Source organism: Stegastes partitus, unplaced genomic scaffold, assembly GCF_000690725.1.
Source record: "Stegastes partitus isolate 25-593 unplaced genomic scaffold, Stegastes_partitus-1.0.2 Scaffold110, whole genome shotgun sequence".
NCBI classification, from domain to species: domain Eukaryota; kingdom Metazoa; phylum Chordata; class Actinopteri; family Pomacentridae; genus Stegastes; species Stegastes partitus.
This window is the reverse complement of record NW_007577841.1, coordinates 82669-100923: the sequence shown is the minus strand read 5'-3', so window position 1 is coordinate 100923 and position 18255 is coordinate 82669. Positions and strand designations below refer to the sequence as shown.

Sequence of the window (18255 nt, the reverse complement as noted above, 5' to 3'; positions counted from 1 at the left end):
CTCTGTTTACAATAAGCTGTTATATAAATTAACTTACTTGCTTGCTAGACACTTCCCTCGCCAACCATAGAAAAATAAATTTAGATTTTTATATTTTTATAAATATAAATGTCACACAAAGTTAGACGTGTAGGTTAAAGCTCCGAGGCGCCCTGAACGCGGCAGTGAGGTTCCGCCCCCCTCTGAGCTGAACGACTGTACACAGACAAGATGGCAGCTTCATTGGAAGACGAATTCGAAGATGCGCCTGATGTGGAGCCATTAGAACCAACTCTGAAGAATATCATCGAGCAGAAATCCCTGAAATGGATATTTGTGGGTGGAAAAGGTGGAGTTGGTAAAACGACATGTAGGTAAGTGGAATAAAAATGCTATTTTCCATGCTGATTTCGACTCCGGCTAACGTAGCTAGCTTAGATTAGCTGTTACCATAAGTTGACGTGGATCTTTGTCAGCAAACGAGTAAAATGGGTTAATTTCTCCACGACGACAATTTAGCGAGACTTGGCTCTCTAGCTTATGACACCGTGGGATCAAATTCTCACCGCTGTTACGTTTTAGGTGATTTGGTTTAGCGCCAGGTGTCTATTTGCCGGGTAGTCGAGGGCTGTCAAGCACAGTCACCAGCTAACATTAGCCAGCGGCGACGCTGAAGTTAGCTTCAGATTCGTAGCTTCAAGTTCGGCAGTTCAGGAGAAAGTTAAGGGAAATTTACCACCGAGACACCGATTCTTCGATTTTGTCACATTTTAATGATGTTAAACAGTGTTGGAAATGTTAGGAAAGCTCATAATGCCGTCTGAAGACCACTTTGAAATTTGTTTTCTGTATATAATTTGTGAACATGCCAAAAGGTAGAGGTTATTGTTTTTTTGTTTTTTGCATGCAGATCACGTAACTTCAGAATTACGTAAAAATCTACTATTTATAGATCGAGTGAATCTGGGCTATAGAGGCTAAAGACCTTCAAACACAGTTTCTGGTTTGTAACACTTTTGCTTTACTTGTGTGAACACACAAAAGGGGAAACTTCACTGCTTTTTATGTATGTAGTCCATATTACATCAGGGGTCCGTTTCACAAAGCAGATTTAATGAAAACTCTGAGTCTGTTAACCCTTAATAATCTTTTCCCTCTGTGGGATAACCTAGTGTAGATTTGAGCAGTGTATTTATAGCTGTTCTTGCTTTTTTGAACGCTTAACTGGATGTGATCTTACATGGTCTGCATGCACTTAAAAGCAGTGGGAAACACCCCTGGAATGTATTTTTTAATTTTGTGGTCAACATGCTGGAAAAATCAGACATCCTCCATGGTTTTGCATTTTCAGTAATAGGATAAAGGAAAAACGTGTCAAAAAAGAGAGAAGCATCAGTCTCGCAGCGATGTAACTTAAGTTTCCTTCAAATTTCCCCTTAACTTCCGACTCCGACGCTTCGAATATGAAGCCAACTTCAGCGTCATAGCCAGCTAACACATGGAATCATGACTTTCTCAGCTGGTTCATTATCACGGTAGAAGTGACACAGGAAGACTCGTTGTTCCACATTTTCTCCATTATTTATTGGGAGAACCTTTTACTTAATGTTGTATTCCTTAAAGTTAACTTGAACCTAAGGTCATGGACACGCACAATACCCGGAGGTAAAGATACACATGCTAGCATTAGCTGTTGAATCTACATTAAAGTTTAAACACCATGTTTCTTCCTCTAACTGTGGCCTAAGTCACTGACTGATGCTAACAATACCAATCTGAATATAGATACAGTGCCATAGGCAGGAATGTAATCGTAGATTAACTCGTTTCATTGCAGTAACTGGTGTCCACAAAGTTCAAAATAATGATGTTTTAGGTCAGTGCTGTTAGATGATTTATAGATGTGGCGCTGACATGAGACATCCATCTCCTCTCCTCTGTCCGTTTGCCAGCTGCAGTTTGGCTGTCCAGCTGGCTGCAGTAAGAGAGAGCGTCCTCATCATCTCCACAGATCCTGCCCATAACATCTCTGACGCTTTTGACCAGAAGTTCTCAAAGGTGCCTACTAAGGTCAAGGGCTATGACAACCTCTTTGCAATGGTAAGTCGCGCCACAGTGAGAACTCTTTTACCACAGTGGAAAAATGGCAGGGAAAGGAGCCAAGCATAAACATGCAAGTGAGGTAGTAGAAATTTGTACAGCAAAAATCGTCTGTTATGTCATTTAAACCAGTCAAATAAAAGTGGCATTTGGAGAATAGAGAAAGCCACTGAGTTCATTTTAAACACCACATTTGGACATAAACACAAGTAAGTCATTCATATTCATGGAGGCAATGCTTATAACTGGAGGAGCAGTTTCCTATATAGTTCATCCAGTTTTGCAGAAAAATGCAGTTTTCTCTGATGAGGCGTTTTTTACTGCAGATGTTTTGACTTGTAGGAAAAGCCCAGGTGTTATTGATAACATTAACAATGGCTCTGATCTCTTTAAACATCCCAGTACGTTGTGATGGCGAGCCAGCAATCACAAGACAGGGAATCCTGCAACTGAAGCAGCTAAAGCTTCAGCATTCGTTATTTAGTTAATTTATTGTGGCTGTTTTATGTGAGAGTGTGTCATTGAATTCAAAGGTTCCTTTTTATTGCATTCAAAAGACCCTTACAATTTGGATAAGACCATAGAGATAAACAAAGAGGTTTCTTTATGCATCTTTTTTGGAAATTAAATTAGAGCATGAAATCACTCAGTGTCATGAGGACAGTCTGTTCCACATGTGGGTCTCAAAAGCACCACTGCGTGCCAAACTGAAATGGCTGGAGGGCATAAAAACACGTTCAGAACTTGTGTAATGTGCTGATTTTTTGGAGTGTGTGTTTTAAAACAGGAGATTGACCCAAGCCTGGGTGTGGCAGAGCTGCCTGATGAGTTCTTCGAGGAGGACAACATGCTCAGTATGGGCAAGAAGATGATGCAGGAGGCCATGAGCGCTTTCCCTGGCATTGATGAAGCCATGAGCTACGCAGAGGTCATGAGGTAAAACAATGTGGTCACTGCAGAGCCAGATTATTCATTCAAGTATTAATGTCATTCTATACTTATACTGCACCATGATTGAGCTTATTAAGAAAAGGTAGTGAGTGTTATATGAAAGGTGGATCCCCCCTGCAGGAGTTTAGGGCTGATTAACCCTGTCTAATAATTGGAGGAGAAATCTGGTCTGAACTGATTGTTTGGAGATGTGTGGGGTTCTTGTGCTGCACACAGACTTTTTAGGGCTGCTTCGATAATATCAAACATTTTTGATATTTCTGAGTTCAGTTTTCTGGTTACATTTATCACAGAAGCACCTGGAGCAGCCAAAGCAGTTGCCAAGCAACGCTAAGCCTTCTAGCCCTTGAGGCTAACGTTAGCCACAGATATTAAAACTGACAGTTAAAATCTCATCTCCAGTTCTCATTGAAGAACAGATAAACGGTGCTGACCACATCTCCCCATCCACATTCTCCTCCAGACACATTTAGCTTTCGGATTTATCTTTTTCTCACTGCAAAGTATAATTAGTGTTACAGCAAGTTGATGTTCCACAGTCTCAGTTTTGTTTACAATTACGCCCCCATGAGATCATGTGAATTAGTGCTCTGCTCCCTAATTGCTCCCTTGGGCAAAATGATTTTAATAAGATCTTGTAGCGTGTGATGCGCTATTATTTTCAGATCTTCTCATGTGTGCATGCCTGACATTGGAGAGAAGATAATCAGTGATATTTCTCCTTGTGTGTGATGTAGTCCTGTTAGGATGTTAAAACTCCCGTAGCATGATCCCAGTCTAACTCAGGACTGCTGTCTACTTGTGCCTCAGGTTAGTAAAAGGAATGAACTTCTCCGTGGTTGTTTTTGACACTGCCCCTACTGGTCACACACTGCGACTGCTCAACTTTCCCACCATTGTGGAGCGAGGCCTGGGCCGCCTCATGCAGATCAAGAACCAGATTAGCCCATTCATCTCTCAGGTGAGGAGGGATGATCACATCAATTATTTATTACTTTTTATTACATTTTAACTATGACTGAAGCCCTTACAACAGTCTCTGTCTGTCTCTTTGTCTCGCTCTGTTTCTAGATGTGCAACATGCTCGGTCTGGGCGACATGAACGCAGATCAGCTGGCCTCCAAACTGGAGGAAACCCTGCCAGTCATTCGCTCTGTCAGTGAGCAGTTCAAAGATCCTGTAAGTCACACTTATATTTAAAAGTTGTTACCGTCACTTTGAGATAGCAAGTGTTTTTGTGCAGTTGCTTTAATGTTGTTAGTTTTTTTTTTCTTGTGTTTATGTAGTCTTTTCACACATTATACTTTAGGGCTGGGGGATCCGGTGATCTTATATCGCAAACTATCCAATTTTAGTATGATGTGCTTTTTAGAGGAATCCTACAGATGGCTTCATTCATGGTGCTATATGGGATGTTTATTACCAAAGTAGACTCAAGTCAGTAAATTCCTGAGCAGAGATCTGTGCTTTGATCACATTTTCTAGTTTTCTGTGGTCAAATTACATTTAAATTTGATAATGAATGAGGACAGGTTCTCTCAGAAATACTTTACAGTTTGCAATGTTCTTATAAAGTTTACATTATTGTAATACTGGTATTAATGTGATTTGGTCAGATTTTGTTCAAAAAGCCAAGAAGGAACAGACTGGTTAAGTGAATTAGTGTTAAAGACCCTTTTTGTGTTGACTGCAAATTACAATTTTCAGAGTTTTCTAATTTATTTAAGTGAGGTAAAACTTTACTTTATGTGAGTTGATGTCTAATAATATTTTTTTAGGATTTATTGTAATGAATCAGATGATGACCAGGTATGAGAACAGGAACGTCTGGTACTCTTCAAGCATGAAGGAACATGTGTGATGTCTAACATGGCCTCATGTTAAACCTCACACCAGAACAAGAAATGCTTTGTTATTTTGTTTTTGGTGAGACTCAATCAGCCAAATGAAGGCAACAGAATTAGCGGATGCAGTGATGCGATTTGGACATGTGAGTCAAGAAATGTAGCGGAATAGGTGGAAAACAAAGAAAAGAAAAGGTTGCCTAGATATAGAGCTGAGCACCTTGCGTTTAGGCAGCTTGAATTTCTGCAAAAGACTCAAAGTGTGTGGTTTTGTTATATTTTATATTGTTATATTGTAACAACACTACTTAGAGTTGGAACTGCTGAGAACAACTCAGCACTATTTGTTCTTAAAAGCTTCCCGTATATGTTTTAACTATTCTCCACTGTCCTTGCATCCATCAGGAACAGACCACCTTCATCTGCGTGTGCATCGCTGAGTTCCTGTCGCTCTACGAGACAGAGCGGCTGATCCAGGAACTGGCCAAATGCCGCATCGACACTCACAACATCATTGTCAACCAACTCGTTTTCCCTGACGCGGACAGGCCGTGTAAAATGTGTGAAGCCCGTCATAAAATTCAGTCCAAGTATTTAGATCAGGTACGTTTCAGAAGACTAGAGCGGTGTTATCAAAACCAAAATGTTTAGTATTAAAACTCATGTGTCCTCACTGATGGCTTGTCTTCTCCTCACAGATGGAGGATCTTTATGAAGATTTCCACATAGTCAAGTTACCGCTGCTGCCCCATGAAGTCCGAGGTGCCGACAAGGTCAACACGTTCTCTAAGCAACTTCTGGAACCCTACAAACCCCCAAACAAGTGATCTCCTCCCCCCCACAGGACTTCCTCTTCCTCCTCCTCCTCTTCCTCGTCCTCCTCCTTCTTCTCCTCCTCCCCTCCCTACAGACAACACCACAGTCTGAGCTCCCCCCCACCCCCAAAACTAGCCTCAAACCCTGCAGCAGAAGCCTCAAGACTCATTCCTCAGCCCATCTACAGCAGAGCACGCCCACAGCGAAGGGGAGCCGCCGACGACAACAACACACACATACAGACGCCTCTGTATCGCTAGAGATAAGACAGCACGTGTGTGCTGCCTTACACTCACTTCACCTTCTCTTGTTTTCATGTCTACTGCGACAGTTGTACTATTCCTACTTAAAGCATTTAACATCCTCTCAACTAAAAAAAAAAAACAAAACCCTCGTCCTCCTCCTCCCTCCTCCTCCATCCCGCGCAGTGTCCAGCCTCAGTTGTGAAAAACAAAGTGTTTCCAGTGACGGTGCTATGTATTCCAGGATATAGCAGCTTTTGCAGGTGGTTGATGTGTAATGCTTTGTTTATTCTGTGCGATTCGGTGGCTGTGTCTGTTCTCCCAGTTTGACTTAAGATTGCACACATCTCTCACACATTGGGGAAGTTCCATCCAAATTTCTACAGATTCAGGGTGTGATGGCAGGGCAGTGATAAAAGACACTTAAAAATAAATTTTAAAAAGCAGAATATAGCCTTTGGTCTTGTTAATTTTTGTTCTTGACCAGTTAGGGGTCGATCGATGCTGGTGTTTTTAGAGCTGATACTGGTTTTTGGTCATCAGGCAGACCAATTAATGATATTAATTTGCAGAAAAATGAAAGAAGTGGTGTCAGAATTGAAAATTACAAATTCCGACACAAAACTTCATTGAAATGCCTTTATTTATGTCTGATTCAAAGAAAACCTTTCAACATTTATTGTTCAGGAGATTGCATAACTGATCAGATAGCGCTGTTGGTGGGGCGTTGCTTGAGACTGATGCAGCTGCATTAGAGTCAAAGTAATTCATTTTTATATTCATATAATTCATTGATAAGTGGTTACAAAAAGTTAAAAAAGCTGAATATAAGATCATGCTAATCAGCGGTTGACCCCATTTGTCATTGCAATAAGAAAACTGAAGCAAAAGTGCTTCTTTTACCATCTGTCAGATTGTAAGACATCACATATCGTAAATGTCTGAGCAACAGCGTAACTTTTAAGTCAATTATGAATCAAGTCAAGCTCTATATCCATATACAACCATTTGAACTTAGGCCACTCTAGTCACTTCAGGTGGAATGTTGTCGTGGGCAGAACCAGTTTTATGAGGAAAATGTGTGACGTGGCTTTTGGTGTTTGAGGGCCTGGAAACCAAAAGGAGCTATCTGACACTGCTGAACTCCCAGTTCCCATTCAGCGATCATAAAATTCCTCTAGTGCCCACCTCAGTCACGGATTTCATGTCCATCCCGTTTACTGATATGGGAACACTATTGAAAGATATTAGTAGCCTTATTTAGTGCATTGTTAATTAAAAATATATATCTATATATATTGAATGTACCTTGATCAAGTGTTTTGAACAAATACTGGACTCCAATTGGCTCAACTGACGCAACAGAAAGGTGACGGTTGAATCCACCCTCAAGCAAAACCATACCTTTCCCCTCTTGTCTGTCGTTGAATGCTTTTGAGTCAGAATCTGTTTTCTATAGATTTTCTTTAAATTATGCTGTGAGCGTTAATGAAAACAAACTTGCCTCAGCTGACCGCCTGTATTGTGGTTATTCTTTTGAGTAATCAGAGTGGATTGAAGCACATTTTCAGCCTGCAGGTTGCCTCTGACAGAGCATGAAGCCTCAGTTGACCTTTGGGCAAACCAGTTAACAAGCCTTAAATGTGCAAAACTAGGAAGAAAACATGGAATGCACAAAATATCCATTGTACTTCAAATGTCAACTCTGCTTGGGATATTATCTGCAAGTCATGTTTGGTGCAAAAAATTTATGTTGAGATGCGAGCAATTGGGATTATCACTCCCCACTGAGATTATTTTCATGCTCCAAGAAAAAGCAAGTTTAACAAAAGTGAAGGAGAGTCAGTGATACAACTTTCCTGCACTGGATGATGGTTTGTTTGTCATTAAAGCTGCAACAAGTTGTAAATACAGACCCATAACCGGGGAATTGGTTGTTGTTTTCATATCACGTAACACGAAAGTTTGCCATGGTCCACTGGCTCCTGTTTCATAATTTCCTACTGTACTGTTCGGTCCTGTGCGCTCCTTGTGCCCCGGCGCTGCGGCCTGTCGCTTGTGGTCCATCACCGAACCGCGCTTTCCCGGTCGGGGGCCGCGCTAACGAGCTCCTCCTCCTCCTCGTTTTGGGGATTTACCCCGGGGCGCACTGACCACTTGGACGCACCGAGGAGGCACCGAGGATTACTGCCATGCAGCCGACTGAGCCTCGAGTTAGCGCAGCCGACGCCAGGGGATATCAGAGTTATGAGCTCGATGAAAAAACACCACCGGCGAGCACAGAGAGGACGATACTGCTGCGTGAAAATGTGAATTCGCTTTTCCAGCGGTGCCAATTACGCACGGGGATGCGCTGAGCAATTGACTACAAAAGGTAAGAAAATGCAGTTTAAAAAAAGAAAATGCATTTTAAGTTAGTTCTATAGTCTAATCAAATAGAAAAATGTTTGAACTGTGTAATAAATTGTAGATGCCCAGAGAGTTTTTTTGGTGCGTTAATTTTGTCAATTACGCAACAAACTCTCCACCTGAACTTTGTAGAGGCACACATTTGATCCCAATGGTTTGGACTTTCTTCCTTTCAGCTCTTTTCTCCTGAAGACCTGTGAACCTCCTGTCACTAATGACGGTCACCTACACGGCCAGAGTTGCAAATGCCCGATTTTGTGGCTTCTCCAAACTGCTTTTGGCCTGGAAAGGAAGCATCTACAAGGTGTTGTATAAAGAGTTCCTGGCTTTCTTTGCCATGTACACTGCCATCAGTATCACTTACAGGTAAGAAGGAAAGGACTGTTTTAGAAAAGACTCCGTGTCTTGAATCTTTAATTAATGCTCAATTCAATTTTCATCATTTTTTTTTAGATTTAAAATTTGTTATTTTTTTTAAAAACATTTTTAAAATATATTTTTTAAGGTTTTTACTCTATGATGACCAGAAGAGGTATTTTGAAAAGCTGGCAATCTATTGCAACGACTATGCCAGTCTCATCCCCATGTCCTTTGTGCTGGGTAAGCTTTAGTTATGTTCTTTTAAACTTTTCAAACTGGTCAGTCTCATGTTTATACTTTGATTCTTTTTTTGCATATTTTGAACTGAAAACGTGAATAATGTCAAAAAATATTGTTAATAATGAAAATTTGATTAACAGTTTATGGGTTGTTATGTAAAGAATGGCAGCATTGAGATTTATTGCTCTTAATATTGATATGGATTATCTGACCTGACTGTCCTCAATTAAAACTCTGTGGCTGGCATTTGTATGAATATATTTCTTCTTAAGGATCCCTGAAACGATCCAATTTGCCAGAATCCCTGCCCTGAGTTTACTGAATGCATTTTTGTATTAGTTCTTTCTTTGTTCGCTTGCTTCTTCTTTGTTATTGTCTTCATGCATTTACATAAAGAGAAACACCTGCTTGATGATAAGTCAAAATTATCGTACATTGTTGATTTTCTGTGTATGATTTATGCAACAAAAAAAAGTTTTGGACACTTTGTGAAGCCCAGAGGACAGTATCTGCTACCAAGTTTTATAAAAGCTACCTTTTAGCCCCTCTTTGTCCAACTTGTGCCTGCAGCACACATAAGCACCTGTGCCTCCTCTTTTCTGCTGCTGCTTGCAGGTTTCTACGTGACCTTGGTGGTGAACCGGTGGTGGAGCCAGTACACCAGCATCCCGCTGCCTGACAGGCTCATGTGCGTCCTGTCAGGGGGCCTCCAGGGTAGCGATGAGCGAGGACGCCTGCTGAGACGCACCATGATGCGCTACGCCAGTCTGTCCGGTCTGCTCATCCTCCGCTCTGTCAGCACCGCCGTCTTCAAACGCTTCCCCACCATGGACCATGTGGTCGAGGCCGGTGAGAAGGGGGGTGGTGGCGGCTATATTCTCAGCCAGCAACATCCATCCATGACTGGTGTCCATGCAAATACTCAATAACCCCCCTTTTTAAAACCAGTTGACCTCTGAATGAGCATTAATTAACTGAGATTCTAATGTTGACAGACTTTTCTCACCTTGTATTTGAGGAGTGAACTGAGAAGTTGTGATGTGATCAGTCGCACACTCATGTCATGTTTGCTCTCCTGTACATTCTCTACAGCAGCGAGCATAAAACAAGTCACAAGGACTGGCACATAGTGAAATTCCCTGGCGATAAAAAGAAGTTATCATGAGTGTGTACCAAGAGCATGAGACACTGTAGTAGCAATCCTCTCCTCGCTGTTTTCTAAACTAAACATGCTGCAGCTTTGATTTGCACTGTGAAATTACTTCCAACAGTCGGAGGGTGAACTTTTAGTATGATTTTAGTCTTTTCTTGACTCACTGAATCAGTTCCAATTGACATTCCTACTTTTGTGTGAGCCAAATTTTGCCAATGGAGTGAATAAATCTGAGGCCTGAAGTTTTGCTGTGCCGTTTGTGCAGGATTCATGACGAGAGAGGAAAGAAAGAAGTTCGAAGGTCTCCACTCTCCTTATAACAAATACTGGATCCCCTGCGTTTGGTTCACCAACCTGGCTGCTGTGGCTCGCTGTGAGGGCAGAATCAAAGACGATCACACACTCAAGCTACTGCTGGAGGTGCAGCATTACAAACACACACACCCTCACACTGCCGTGCCTGTTCTGACAAAGATTCAGTTTGAGATGTAAAGTCAGCAAATCTCTGTTTGTGTGGGAACAGGAGCTGAATGCGTTCAGAGGGAAGTGCAGCATGCTGTTTCATTATGACATGATCAGCGTGCCTCTGGTGTACACTCAGGTCAGTGCTTACTTTTACACATATTTAAGTGAACTCTGGTTTTCTGGCACACATAGAACACACCACACATTCTTTTTTTTCTGATTTGGTCTTTCATCGTGTCATAGTCTTCCACTCTGGCCACAAAGAAGCATTACATAACTGTAACTGTATTTGTTACAGCTGAAATGACAACAAACCTGCAGGTGATGGAGAAGGTGCGTTCATGTTAACTAATGTGTACCACTCTAAAGAAATTACTACATACAGTGACTCCATAGAACATTACTATTAAATGATTCAGTAATAAAATAACAATGGAGCTATTTCTCCTTTTGCATTTTATGATTGGAATTTACATTAATGATAGCTGCCATCACTAACTTTAAAATCACATATTATTCCCCTTTTCAGCAAATTATTGAAAGTCTCACATGTCCCTAGGATGTGTCTTTCAACTTTTCATCTCAAAATACAGCAAATACTGTTTATTTTACTACAACTGTACAACTCCAGGCTTTTGTCCCATTCTAAACAGGTTTAAGTATATGAGTCCAGGAACTTCTGTCGCTTCTTTCTCTCTAAACAGTCATTTTACAAGGAAATAACACCAAGTACACAGCATAGCTGTTGTTTTTAACACTCACGTGTTTCATGAGTTTGTCGGGCAATGTTGTGCTGAGAAAAACTGTGTTTTAGCAGTGCAGCGCAGCAGCTTAGGAAATGGCTCTGGAGTGACTTCTGGTTGACTCGTCGTTGGCTGTGTTTAGTCATGGTTTTATATTCGTTTCATTGCCTGACAACTGAGACAGAAAAACAAGTAAATGAGAACAGCTTTTGGGGATTTTGCTCTATTAAAATGCGTAATGTGTGAGCACAGAGAGCAGGAGAGAAGCAAACAGATTTAAACATCAGCTAAGTTTAGGTTTCACTGAAGCACAACAGGTGGCATGAAAACACTGTAGCACACCCAGTCTTTGTTTACTGGTTTCAAATTGGCCTTGAAGTTTCCACAGAGCTCTGACGTGTGGTCATACCATCAAAACTAATGGTGACATTAGTCATGTTAGAGGCACAACGGGCACAACTAAGGATTTTCCTATTGTTGTAGGGACATTGCCATCAAAAATAGAAGTAACCTTCTGAGTCTTCATGTCTTCAGATGCTGGGAGTGCATGAAGACTCTTTTGTTCACTGTTGCAGCCAACAGCAGAACATTTGGCGAGCTTTGCTCATGGTTGAAACATTTTAGAGTTAGCAGAAGCTGCCCTGGAATCAGTGAGGGTGAAGATTATATAATTGAGGATTGATCCAGATGACTTTTAGTACCTCAGTTGGAGCATATCATTCAGGTCAAATTTCTTGGGACTCTATCCAGTCAGATTAACAGATTAATGGTGTCAATCTCAACGGTTTTCATTTGAATAACTGTCTGTTAAGTCATTGTCTATTCTCAAGAGAGGTGAAACAATGGTGATTGAGCCTTTGAGCCGCTGATGATATTTTATGAAGACCGCTGCATTTACAGGATTATGAACTGGGCGACATTCCCACGCACCATTACACTGACACGTGTTCCATCATGCATCACTTAGCTTTCTGCCAAACAAGCTTGGTGGGGCTAATGCAACAGACTCCCTCAGAGGACGTTATTCCCTTTCCACCTTCATGTGTGATGACCTTAAATTGTTACAGAGGTGTGGCCCAGGCGCCAACTGCCAGCTGACTGACAACATCAAAGAGGCAACATTGTTAGGATCTCTGAGAAGTGAGGCTCAAGAACATACCTGAAATGATGATGTATTGCCACCAAAGTAAACAAATCAGAGGTCGTAGAGATCGAAACTTCACTGTCTTGCTCTCGGTCCATCATGAGCAGTACCTGGAACACAATTTTAAGCTCAGAAATGCTGACATAATACAGTATTGATAACATGGATGTGAAAAAAAAAGCCTGTTGGCTTTTCGTAACACTTAACTTGTTTACTTTCCTAGCATTTCTAAGTACTAAGTAAATATTTAATGAGCACATTCACACTAATGTAGTTGTATGCAGCAATTAGTGCACTTTAAATTGTTTATTAATGTATTCATATATTTTGCAACAATGATAATTGCTCCTATGAGAATATATTTTATGTTAATGCAACTGTATTACTTTATTGTCTTTCATTATTTGCACTTGATCCGTTATAGTTGTTTAAAATTACATTATTAAACAGTTATGTCTGCTTACAACTTCTTTATGGTCTGTTATACACCTTTTGTTATTTGTTTATGTGTGATTTCTTTCGTTCGTTCTTTCTTTCTTTCTTTCTTTCTTTCTTTGTTTCTTTGTTTCTTTCTTTCTTGCTTTCTTTCTTTCTTTCTTTCTTTCTTTTTAATTAAATAGCATCGACCATTTTCAACATAAACATTTTGACCGATCCTTACAGCGATGGCAAATGGTTTCTTAATGTCATTAACCCTCTGAACCCCAAAATTTACCAGTTGTTGGGAGGGCATATTATCTTTAACAATTCATTAAAATGACACCATATATCAAAGTCAAAAACTGTCAAAACAGGAAGATTCATTGGATAGTGTGTCATGCTGTTCCTTTGAAAAGATTTGCCAAATCTAAGCTAAACATCATGATATTTCATCAAATCACTTTTTTCTGAAATCCAGTTTTAGTTTTTTCTTTCATTCAATGCATAGAAGACATTTTTGAGCTCTTTCTGTGTCTAGCCATGGATGTGGTGTTTCCATAGGTTGTAGGACTTTATACTGCAGTGAAATCTAAAAAAAAAAAAACATAACAGGATCAAAAAAATGTCCTGCTTGGGGTTTAGAAGGTTAAACAATGACTTAGGGCTGATGCTATAGCTCAACTGGTTGAGCTGGCGACCCATGTACAGGGGCTATAGTCCCCGACGCAGTGGTCGTGGGTTTGAATCCATGCCCATGGCCATTTGCTGCAGGTCCTTCCCCCATTCTTCTCCCCACTTTCCTGTCTCACTCTCTACTGTCCTGTCAAATAAAGGGGGGAAAAAAGGCCAAAAAATTACTATAAAAAACAAAACAAAACAAAACAAACAAGCAAACAAACAAAAACAATGACCTGAATGGAATACAGCTCTAATAAAGGCATAACAACATGTAGGGAAAGGCCTATTAGTGGAACATATAGAACACAAGTTATTATGTTAACATAGCAAACATGACGTGTAATCACTTTTCTCCATTCGTCCCTCAGGTGGTGACTTTGGCCGTGTACAGTTTTTTCCTGGTGTGTCTAATCGGTCGCCAGTTCCTGGATCCCAGTCAGGGTTACCCGGACCACGACCTGGACCTCTACGTGCCCATCTTCACCCTGCTGCAGTTCTTCTTCTATGCAGGGTGGCTCAAGGTCAGATAGAGGGTTACATTTGCTAACTTTTGTGGCGTGAAAGCCGTCGGTGCTCTCTGTAGTTAGCTTTATTATAGTTTCTGTTTTGTCCTGAAGGTCGCAGAGCAGCTGATCAACCCTTTTGGAGAAGACGATGATGACTTTGAGACCAACTGGCTGATAGACCGAAATTTCCAGGTTTCTTAATTTATCTTTTTTTCTAATTTTGTCAGGCAATTTGAGATCCCAAATGGGAAATCTGAGGCTGTTATTTCAAATACTGCTTCATCAATCTCTCCTTTGGTGTCTTGTCTGCAATTATTCATGCAAATTCTACATTTTCCTACTCCTTTGACATTAAGTTCACCACCTTTCTTTGCTGTGAATACATTGCATCTGTTTGTAATTTGTTCTGCAGGTGTCCATGATGGCTGTGGATGAGATGTACGGAGATCTGCCCATGATGGAGAGGGACCGCTACTGGAATGACTCCAACCCCCGGCCCCCCTACACTGCAGCCACGCTCTTTGTTCTCCGTAAACCCTCCTTCCAGGGCTCCACCTTTGACATGGCGTGAGTTTCTGTGTTTTACCTTCTCTATTTGTGGCTGTGACAATTTCAACTGGAATCCCCCCCAGACTGTGGGAAAATCTGGGTGGTGAAAATGAAAGTTTTCTTAGTGAGAAGTCGTGAGAGCTGAGATAAAGTAACAACACAACGCAGTCGCTGTAAAGTTTGGTGTTTTCAGGAACATGAAACCCAAATGATCGTGCTGATGCTTGGCAGGATTCCTAAGGAGGAGATGCACTTCCAGCCCCTAGAGGACATTGCTGAGAACTTGGAGGAGTCGGGCACTCGCCACCCCAACATGGCCCTCTTCAACCGCCTCCTCAATGCAGCCCCTTCCCCGACTGGCTTCATGGGAGGAGCTCTTCGCCGCACCTCAGCGCAGCTCCAGAGGCTCCACCACTCCCCCAGCATTGACCAATGCACCAGCGATGACGAGGAAGAGGACAGCTGTAAAATAGGCAAAGGGGGTTCTCTGCCGTCCGGGCTGGGACAGGAGACCCAGAGCACCGTGTGCAGCTTCAGGGAGGAGAAGAGCGTCCGGACGCCTCTGCTGGAGATTCAGTTTGGGGCTGAGCCGGACAAGCGAGGAGGGCAGCCGGAGAGGATGGAGGTGAGCAATGAAGTGGGTGAAAGAGGGACAGCAGAGAAGAGGGAGACCTCCAGAGCTCCAGTGTCACTGCTTCCTCCCCCTCCTCAGTCCACCAGAGAGATGTCCCCTCGACCGGCCTCCGCCATCGTCTCTGGTCACCCCTCGGCTTTCCTGTTTCACCCGGCTGCTCACTCCAGTCTGGAGCACTGCAGCTCCCAGCCAGCCATCAATCACAACAAGGCTGTTCCCGCCATCCCCAAACCTCCCTTTGGTGGAAACAAAATGTCCTTCCTCACTGTGCCGTCTTACAACGAACCTCAGCGTTTTCGCAGTGTGAGCATGGGCTCAGAGCTCACAGGCTCTTAAAGTGGACGATGTTGTGGGACGATGTGGTGGTGTGACGTCCAAATGACAATTTTAAACTCTAACTGCATGCTCTGAAATTAGTCACTGGAACTTTTAATATTATTCTCAGATGACAGCACATTTGGGGACATGCAATTTTTTAGAAATTAGTTTATTACATAAAACATTCCCTAATTTTGTTATTGAAACCACTGTTGAACTTGCATTGTAAACTGTACTGCTTTTCAAAGATCAAAAAGGAGGAACGGTTAGAAAGGTTTGTATCTGTAGGCGCTAATATTAACTTCAAAGGAATATTCCAACATTTTGGAGTGTTTTTAACATCTGTACCACAGCAAATATATGTTTGGCATTTAGTTAAGCTTAGCGTGGACATTGAAGGCAGGGAGAAATTTATTGACCTGTTTTAATTTTCTTGCAAACCACCTGCAAGTGAATCTCAAGTCAGTTGTGAAAGTTTACAATCAAGACTGTGATGCTCTTTGAGTATTAAACAAAGTTTGCACATAAAATATTGCTGAAAAGAAGACAAAATGCATGGGAGAATTTATCCACTTTATTCACCTTGATTATTAAAAATAATCCTGTAAATAGAATGATTTCTAAAGCATTATCTTGTGTATTTTAACCTGCTTTGTTTAAACAAATATTGAATAAAATGAAGGTGATAACAGCACAGTTTTACATCTGTCACATACATGTCATTGTTTTTGCATTGCTTCTAAAACGATATTCTACCTGTAAAAAACTACATTTAAAATATGATACAGTGAAGAAATAAAAAGACACTGTGGTGATTATTTACAAGCTTGAGTGTAGTTATATAAAGGACACAACAGTCGCCTCTGACCCTGATGCAGTGCCAACATTGACCAGCAGGGGGAGATAGCAGCAAACCAAAAACAGCACAGACATTGAAACAGCCATCAGCCACTGAAAAAAAAAAGACAGAAAATCCACACATTCTTCCACAATCTTGATTTCCAGTTTGCCCATGAGTGGGCCGGGCTCCTACCTGGGCTCCAGCTGGGGGGACACCGCCCTCCTGGCCTGAGTGGACTGTCTCTGCTTAGCCAGGAAAGACTGAGGCAGGCCAGGAGCTCCAGAGTCCTCACTCAGGCTGTGCTGCTGCAAGAAGCAACAACTTCAGTGGAAACACTTGGGTAATTTGTTCACCAGAACTTACTGTTCTAGTAATTTCTACCACACCTATGAACCTCAGGCTGTACATATTCCAAACACAAAGGATAAAAGTACTAATGCTGCAGCTACGAGACCTGATCGTGTCCAACGCTGGCATGAAGCCATGTCAGCTCCCAATAACAAACTGTGTTTTTTACTGTCTAGTAAAATGCAACTGAATGGGGCACATGGTTAGCATGGAGCCAAAACAAGACCAAGTCCTGGTCCTTGTTAGGTTGTTAAAGTACTTAAAAGTGAAAGAGTGCAAAGATTAGTTGTTGTTAAGTGAGATGTTTTTTGTGTAGCTCTGAGGATTGTTCAAATACAACAAAAGCAATGCTTGACTGAGATGCGACAAAAACAAATATTGTGTAATCTATGCAGCCACTTGTTTAGTTTAAGTTTGATTCACAGACATGGCATGGTGTCCCACAGATTTGTTTTTAAACTTTCCATGCATTTCTGATAAACATATCCGAAATAAAGTGGATTTTTTTTTTTTTAAACATCGATGGGTTCAGTTCAAAGAATTTTCCTTGCTGATGCTCTCACCATGTTATGCCAGGTGGCCAGGATCAGTTTCTCCTCTTGTTCCTGTCTCATCCTTGTTTTATTACTCTGAGGGTCCTGTAGTCACGACATTTTCAAGTCATTCACCAAATTAGCACAATCAGATGATGGGCCCGACATGACCCAAAAGCAAGCCTGGTCTAACTCACCTCTGAGGCAGCCGCCAGCAGACCGGCCTCCTTGTTGCTGGTCATTGTTTGAAATAGTTTGCAACACAGACAAATCCAAACAAGATAAAAACCAAAAAACATTTGCGTGACTGCCAAACTTTTGCAGCAGCAGCCTTGTGACCTGCCCCGTCTGTCTGCGGCTCACTGCTGCTCTTGGCTGTGTTTTGCAGCAGAGGCCCTGGTTTTGTTGTGTGACAGATTGAACAACATGGAGAGGTGCTGCAGGCTTAAGTGCTCTGGCTCCTCGCCACAGTCAAAGATGCCATCCTGCTGACTCGGGCACATTCGCTGTTAGACAGTCAGTCACCAGGCAGGGGGATTAGTAGGTAAGAACCGTGACACAATGCAATTAGCTTGGCAATAGATGTGGCACATGTTAAAACGTTGCGAAGTAAAGTTGGGTAAAATCCTATTAGCGTAGAGATCATAACCTGGAAAAACAGAGAATAAGAAGGAAAATTGTTTATTCCTCTGTCAGCAGCATCATGTCACGGCGCTCTGATGTCTATACAAAGATCCAGGAGTTTCTACACGTTTGTTTGTCTGTTTGACTGAGTCATTACCAGCTTCAGTGACCCAAAAACACCGTAGTTCCCCTACTTTATCACTTGACCAGCATCAAAGCTCTGCAGTATCAGATTATCAGGAGACATTAAGCAACAGAGAAACTGTCCAGCTGCTTGTGGCAAGTTTTTTTTAAAACTTTTTTTTTTTTTTAACTGGAGCCCCTGTATTTTCTCTCTCCCAGAGTCAGTTTTTTTTTT

At 41.7% G+C, this 18255-nt stretch overlaps 3 protein-coding genes across 3 annotated transcripts; 2 read left to right on the top strand and 1 right to left on the bottom strand.

The window, feature by feature from the left end:
* The first annotated feature begins 181 nt into the window (after positions 1-181).
* On the top strand, positions 182-7445 carry get3 (guided entry of tail-anchored proteins factor 3, ATPase). Its single transcript, XM_008277902.1, has 7 exons — positions 182-353; positions 1932-2079; positions 2867-3015; positions 3841-3991; positions 4102-4209; positions 5280-5477; positions 5573-7445. The coding sequence occupies exons 1-7, from the start codon at positions 211-213 to the stop codon at positions 5699-5701; spliced, it is 1026 nt and encodes a 341-aa protein (XP_008276124.1). The 5' UTR covers positions 182-210; the 3' UTR covers positions 5702-7445.
* A 1110-nt stretch (positions 7446-8555) lies between these two features.
* Positions 8556-16242, top strand: LOC103354508 (bestrophin-2-like). Its single transcript, XM_008277900.1, has 9 exons — positions 8556-8707; positions 8847-8941; positions 9557-9790; positions 10360-10514; positions 10618-10695; positions 13913-14065; positions 14162-14242; positions 14463-14617; positions 14831-16242. Exons 1-9 carry the CDS (start codon positions 8556-8558, stop codon positions 15567-15569), a joined length of 1842 nt encoding a protein of 613 aa, XP_008276122.1. The 3' UTR covers positions 15570-16242.
* A 92-nt stretch (positions 16243-16334) lies between these two features.
* Positions 16335-17932, bottom strand: LOC103354509 (hook microtubule tethering protein 2). Its single transcript, XM_008277901.1, has 4 exons — positions 17471-17932; positions 17304-17378; positions 16585-16697; positions 16335-16502 (listed from the first exon to the last, which is right to left on the bottom strand). The coding sequence occupies exons 1-4, from the start codon at positions 17570-17572 to the stop codon at positions 16496-16498; spliced, it is 297 nt and encodes a 98-aa protein (XP_008276123.1). The 5' UTR covers positions 17573-17932; the 3' UTR covers positions 16335-16495.
* Between the last annotated feature and the right edge of the window lie 323 nt (positions 17933-18255).

Excerpts from the sequence above, each read along its gene's own strand:
- LOC103354509 (XM_008277901.1), bottom strand. The coding sequence starts at position 17,572 with ATGTTTTTTGGTTTTTATCTTGTTTGGATTTGTCTGTGTTGCAAACTA. Across the intron at positions 17,379-17,470 it reads TGCTGGCGGCTGCCTCAGAG|GACCCTCAGAGTAATAAAAC; the intron begins GTGAGTTAGACC and ends TCGTGACTACAG. Across the intron at positions 16,698-17,303 it reads TGGCCACCTGGCATAACATG|CAGCACAGCCTGAGTGAGGA; the intron begins GTGAGAGCATCA and ends TGCTTCTTGCAG.
- LOC103354508 (XM_008277900.1), top strand. The coding sequence starts at position 8,556 with ATGACGGTCACCTACACGGCCAGAGTTGCAAATGCCCGATTTTGTGGC. Across the intron at positions 14,066-14,161 it reads TCTATGCAGGGTGGCTCAAG|GTCGCAGAGCAGCTGATCAA; the intron begins GTCAGATAGAGG and ends TTTGTCCTGAAG. Across the intron at positions 14,618-14,830 it reads GGCTCCACCTTTGACATGGC|GATTCCTAAGGAGGAGATGC; the intron begins GTGAGTTTCTGT and ends GATGCTTGGCAG.
- get3 (XM_008277902.1), top strand. The coding sequence starts at position 211 with ATGGCAGCTTCATTGGAAGACGAATTCGAAGATGCGCCTGATGTGGAG. Across the intron at positions 3,992-4,101 it reads TTAGCCCATTCATCTCTCAG|ATGTGCAACATGCTCGGTCT; the intron begins GTGAGGAGGGAT and ends CTCTGTTTCTAG. Across the intron at positions 4,210-5,279 it reads GTGAGCAGTTCAAAGATCCT|GAACAGACCACCTTCATCTG; the intron begins GTAAGTCACACT and ends TGCATCCATCAG.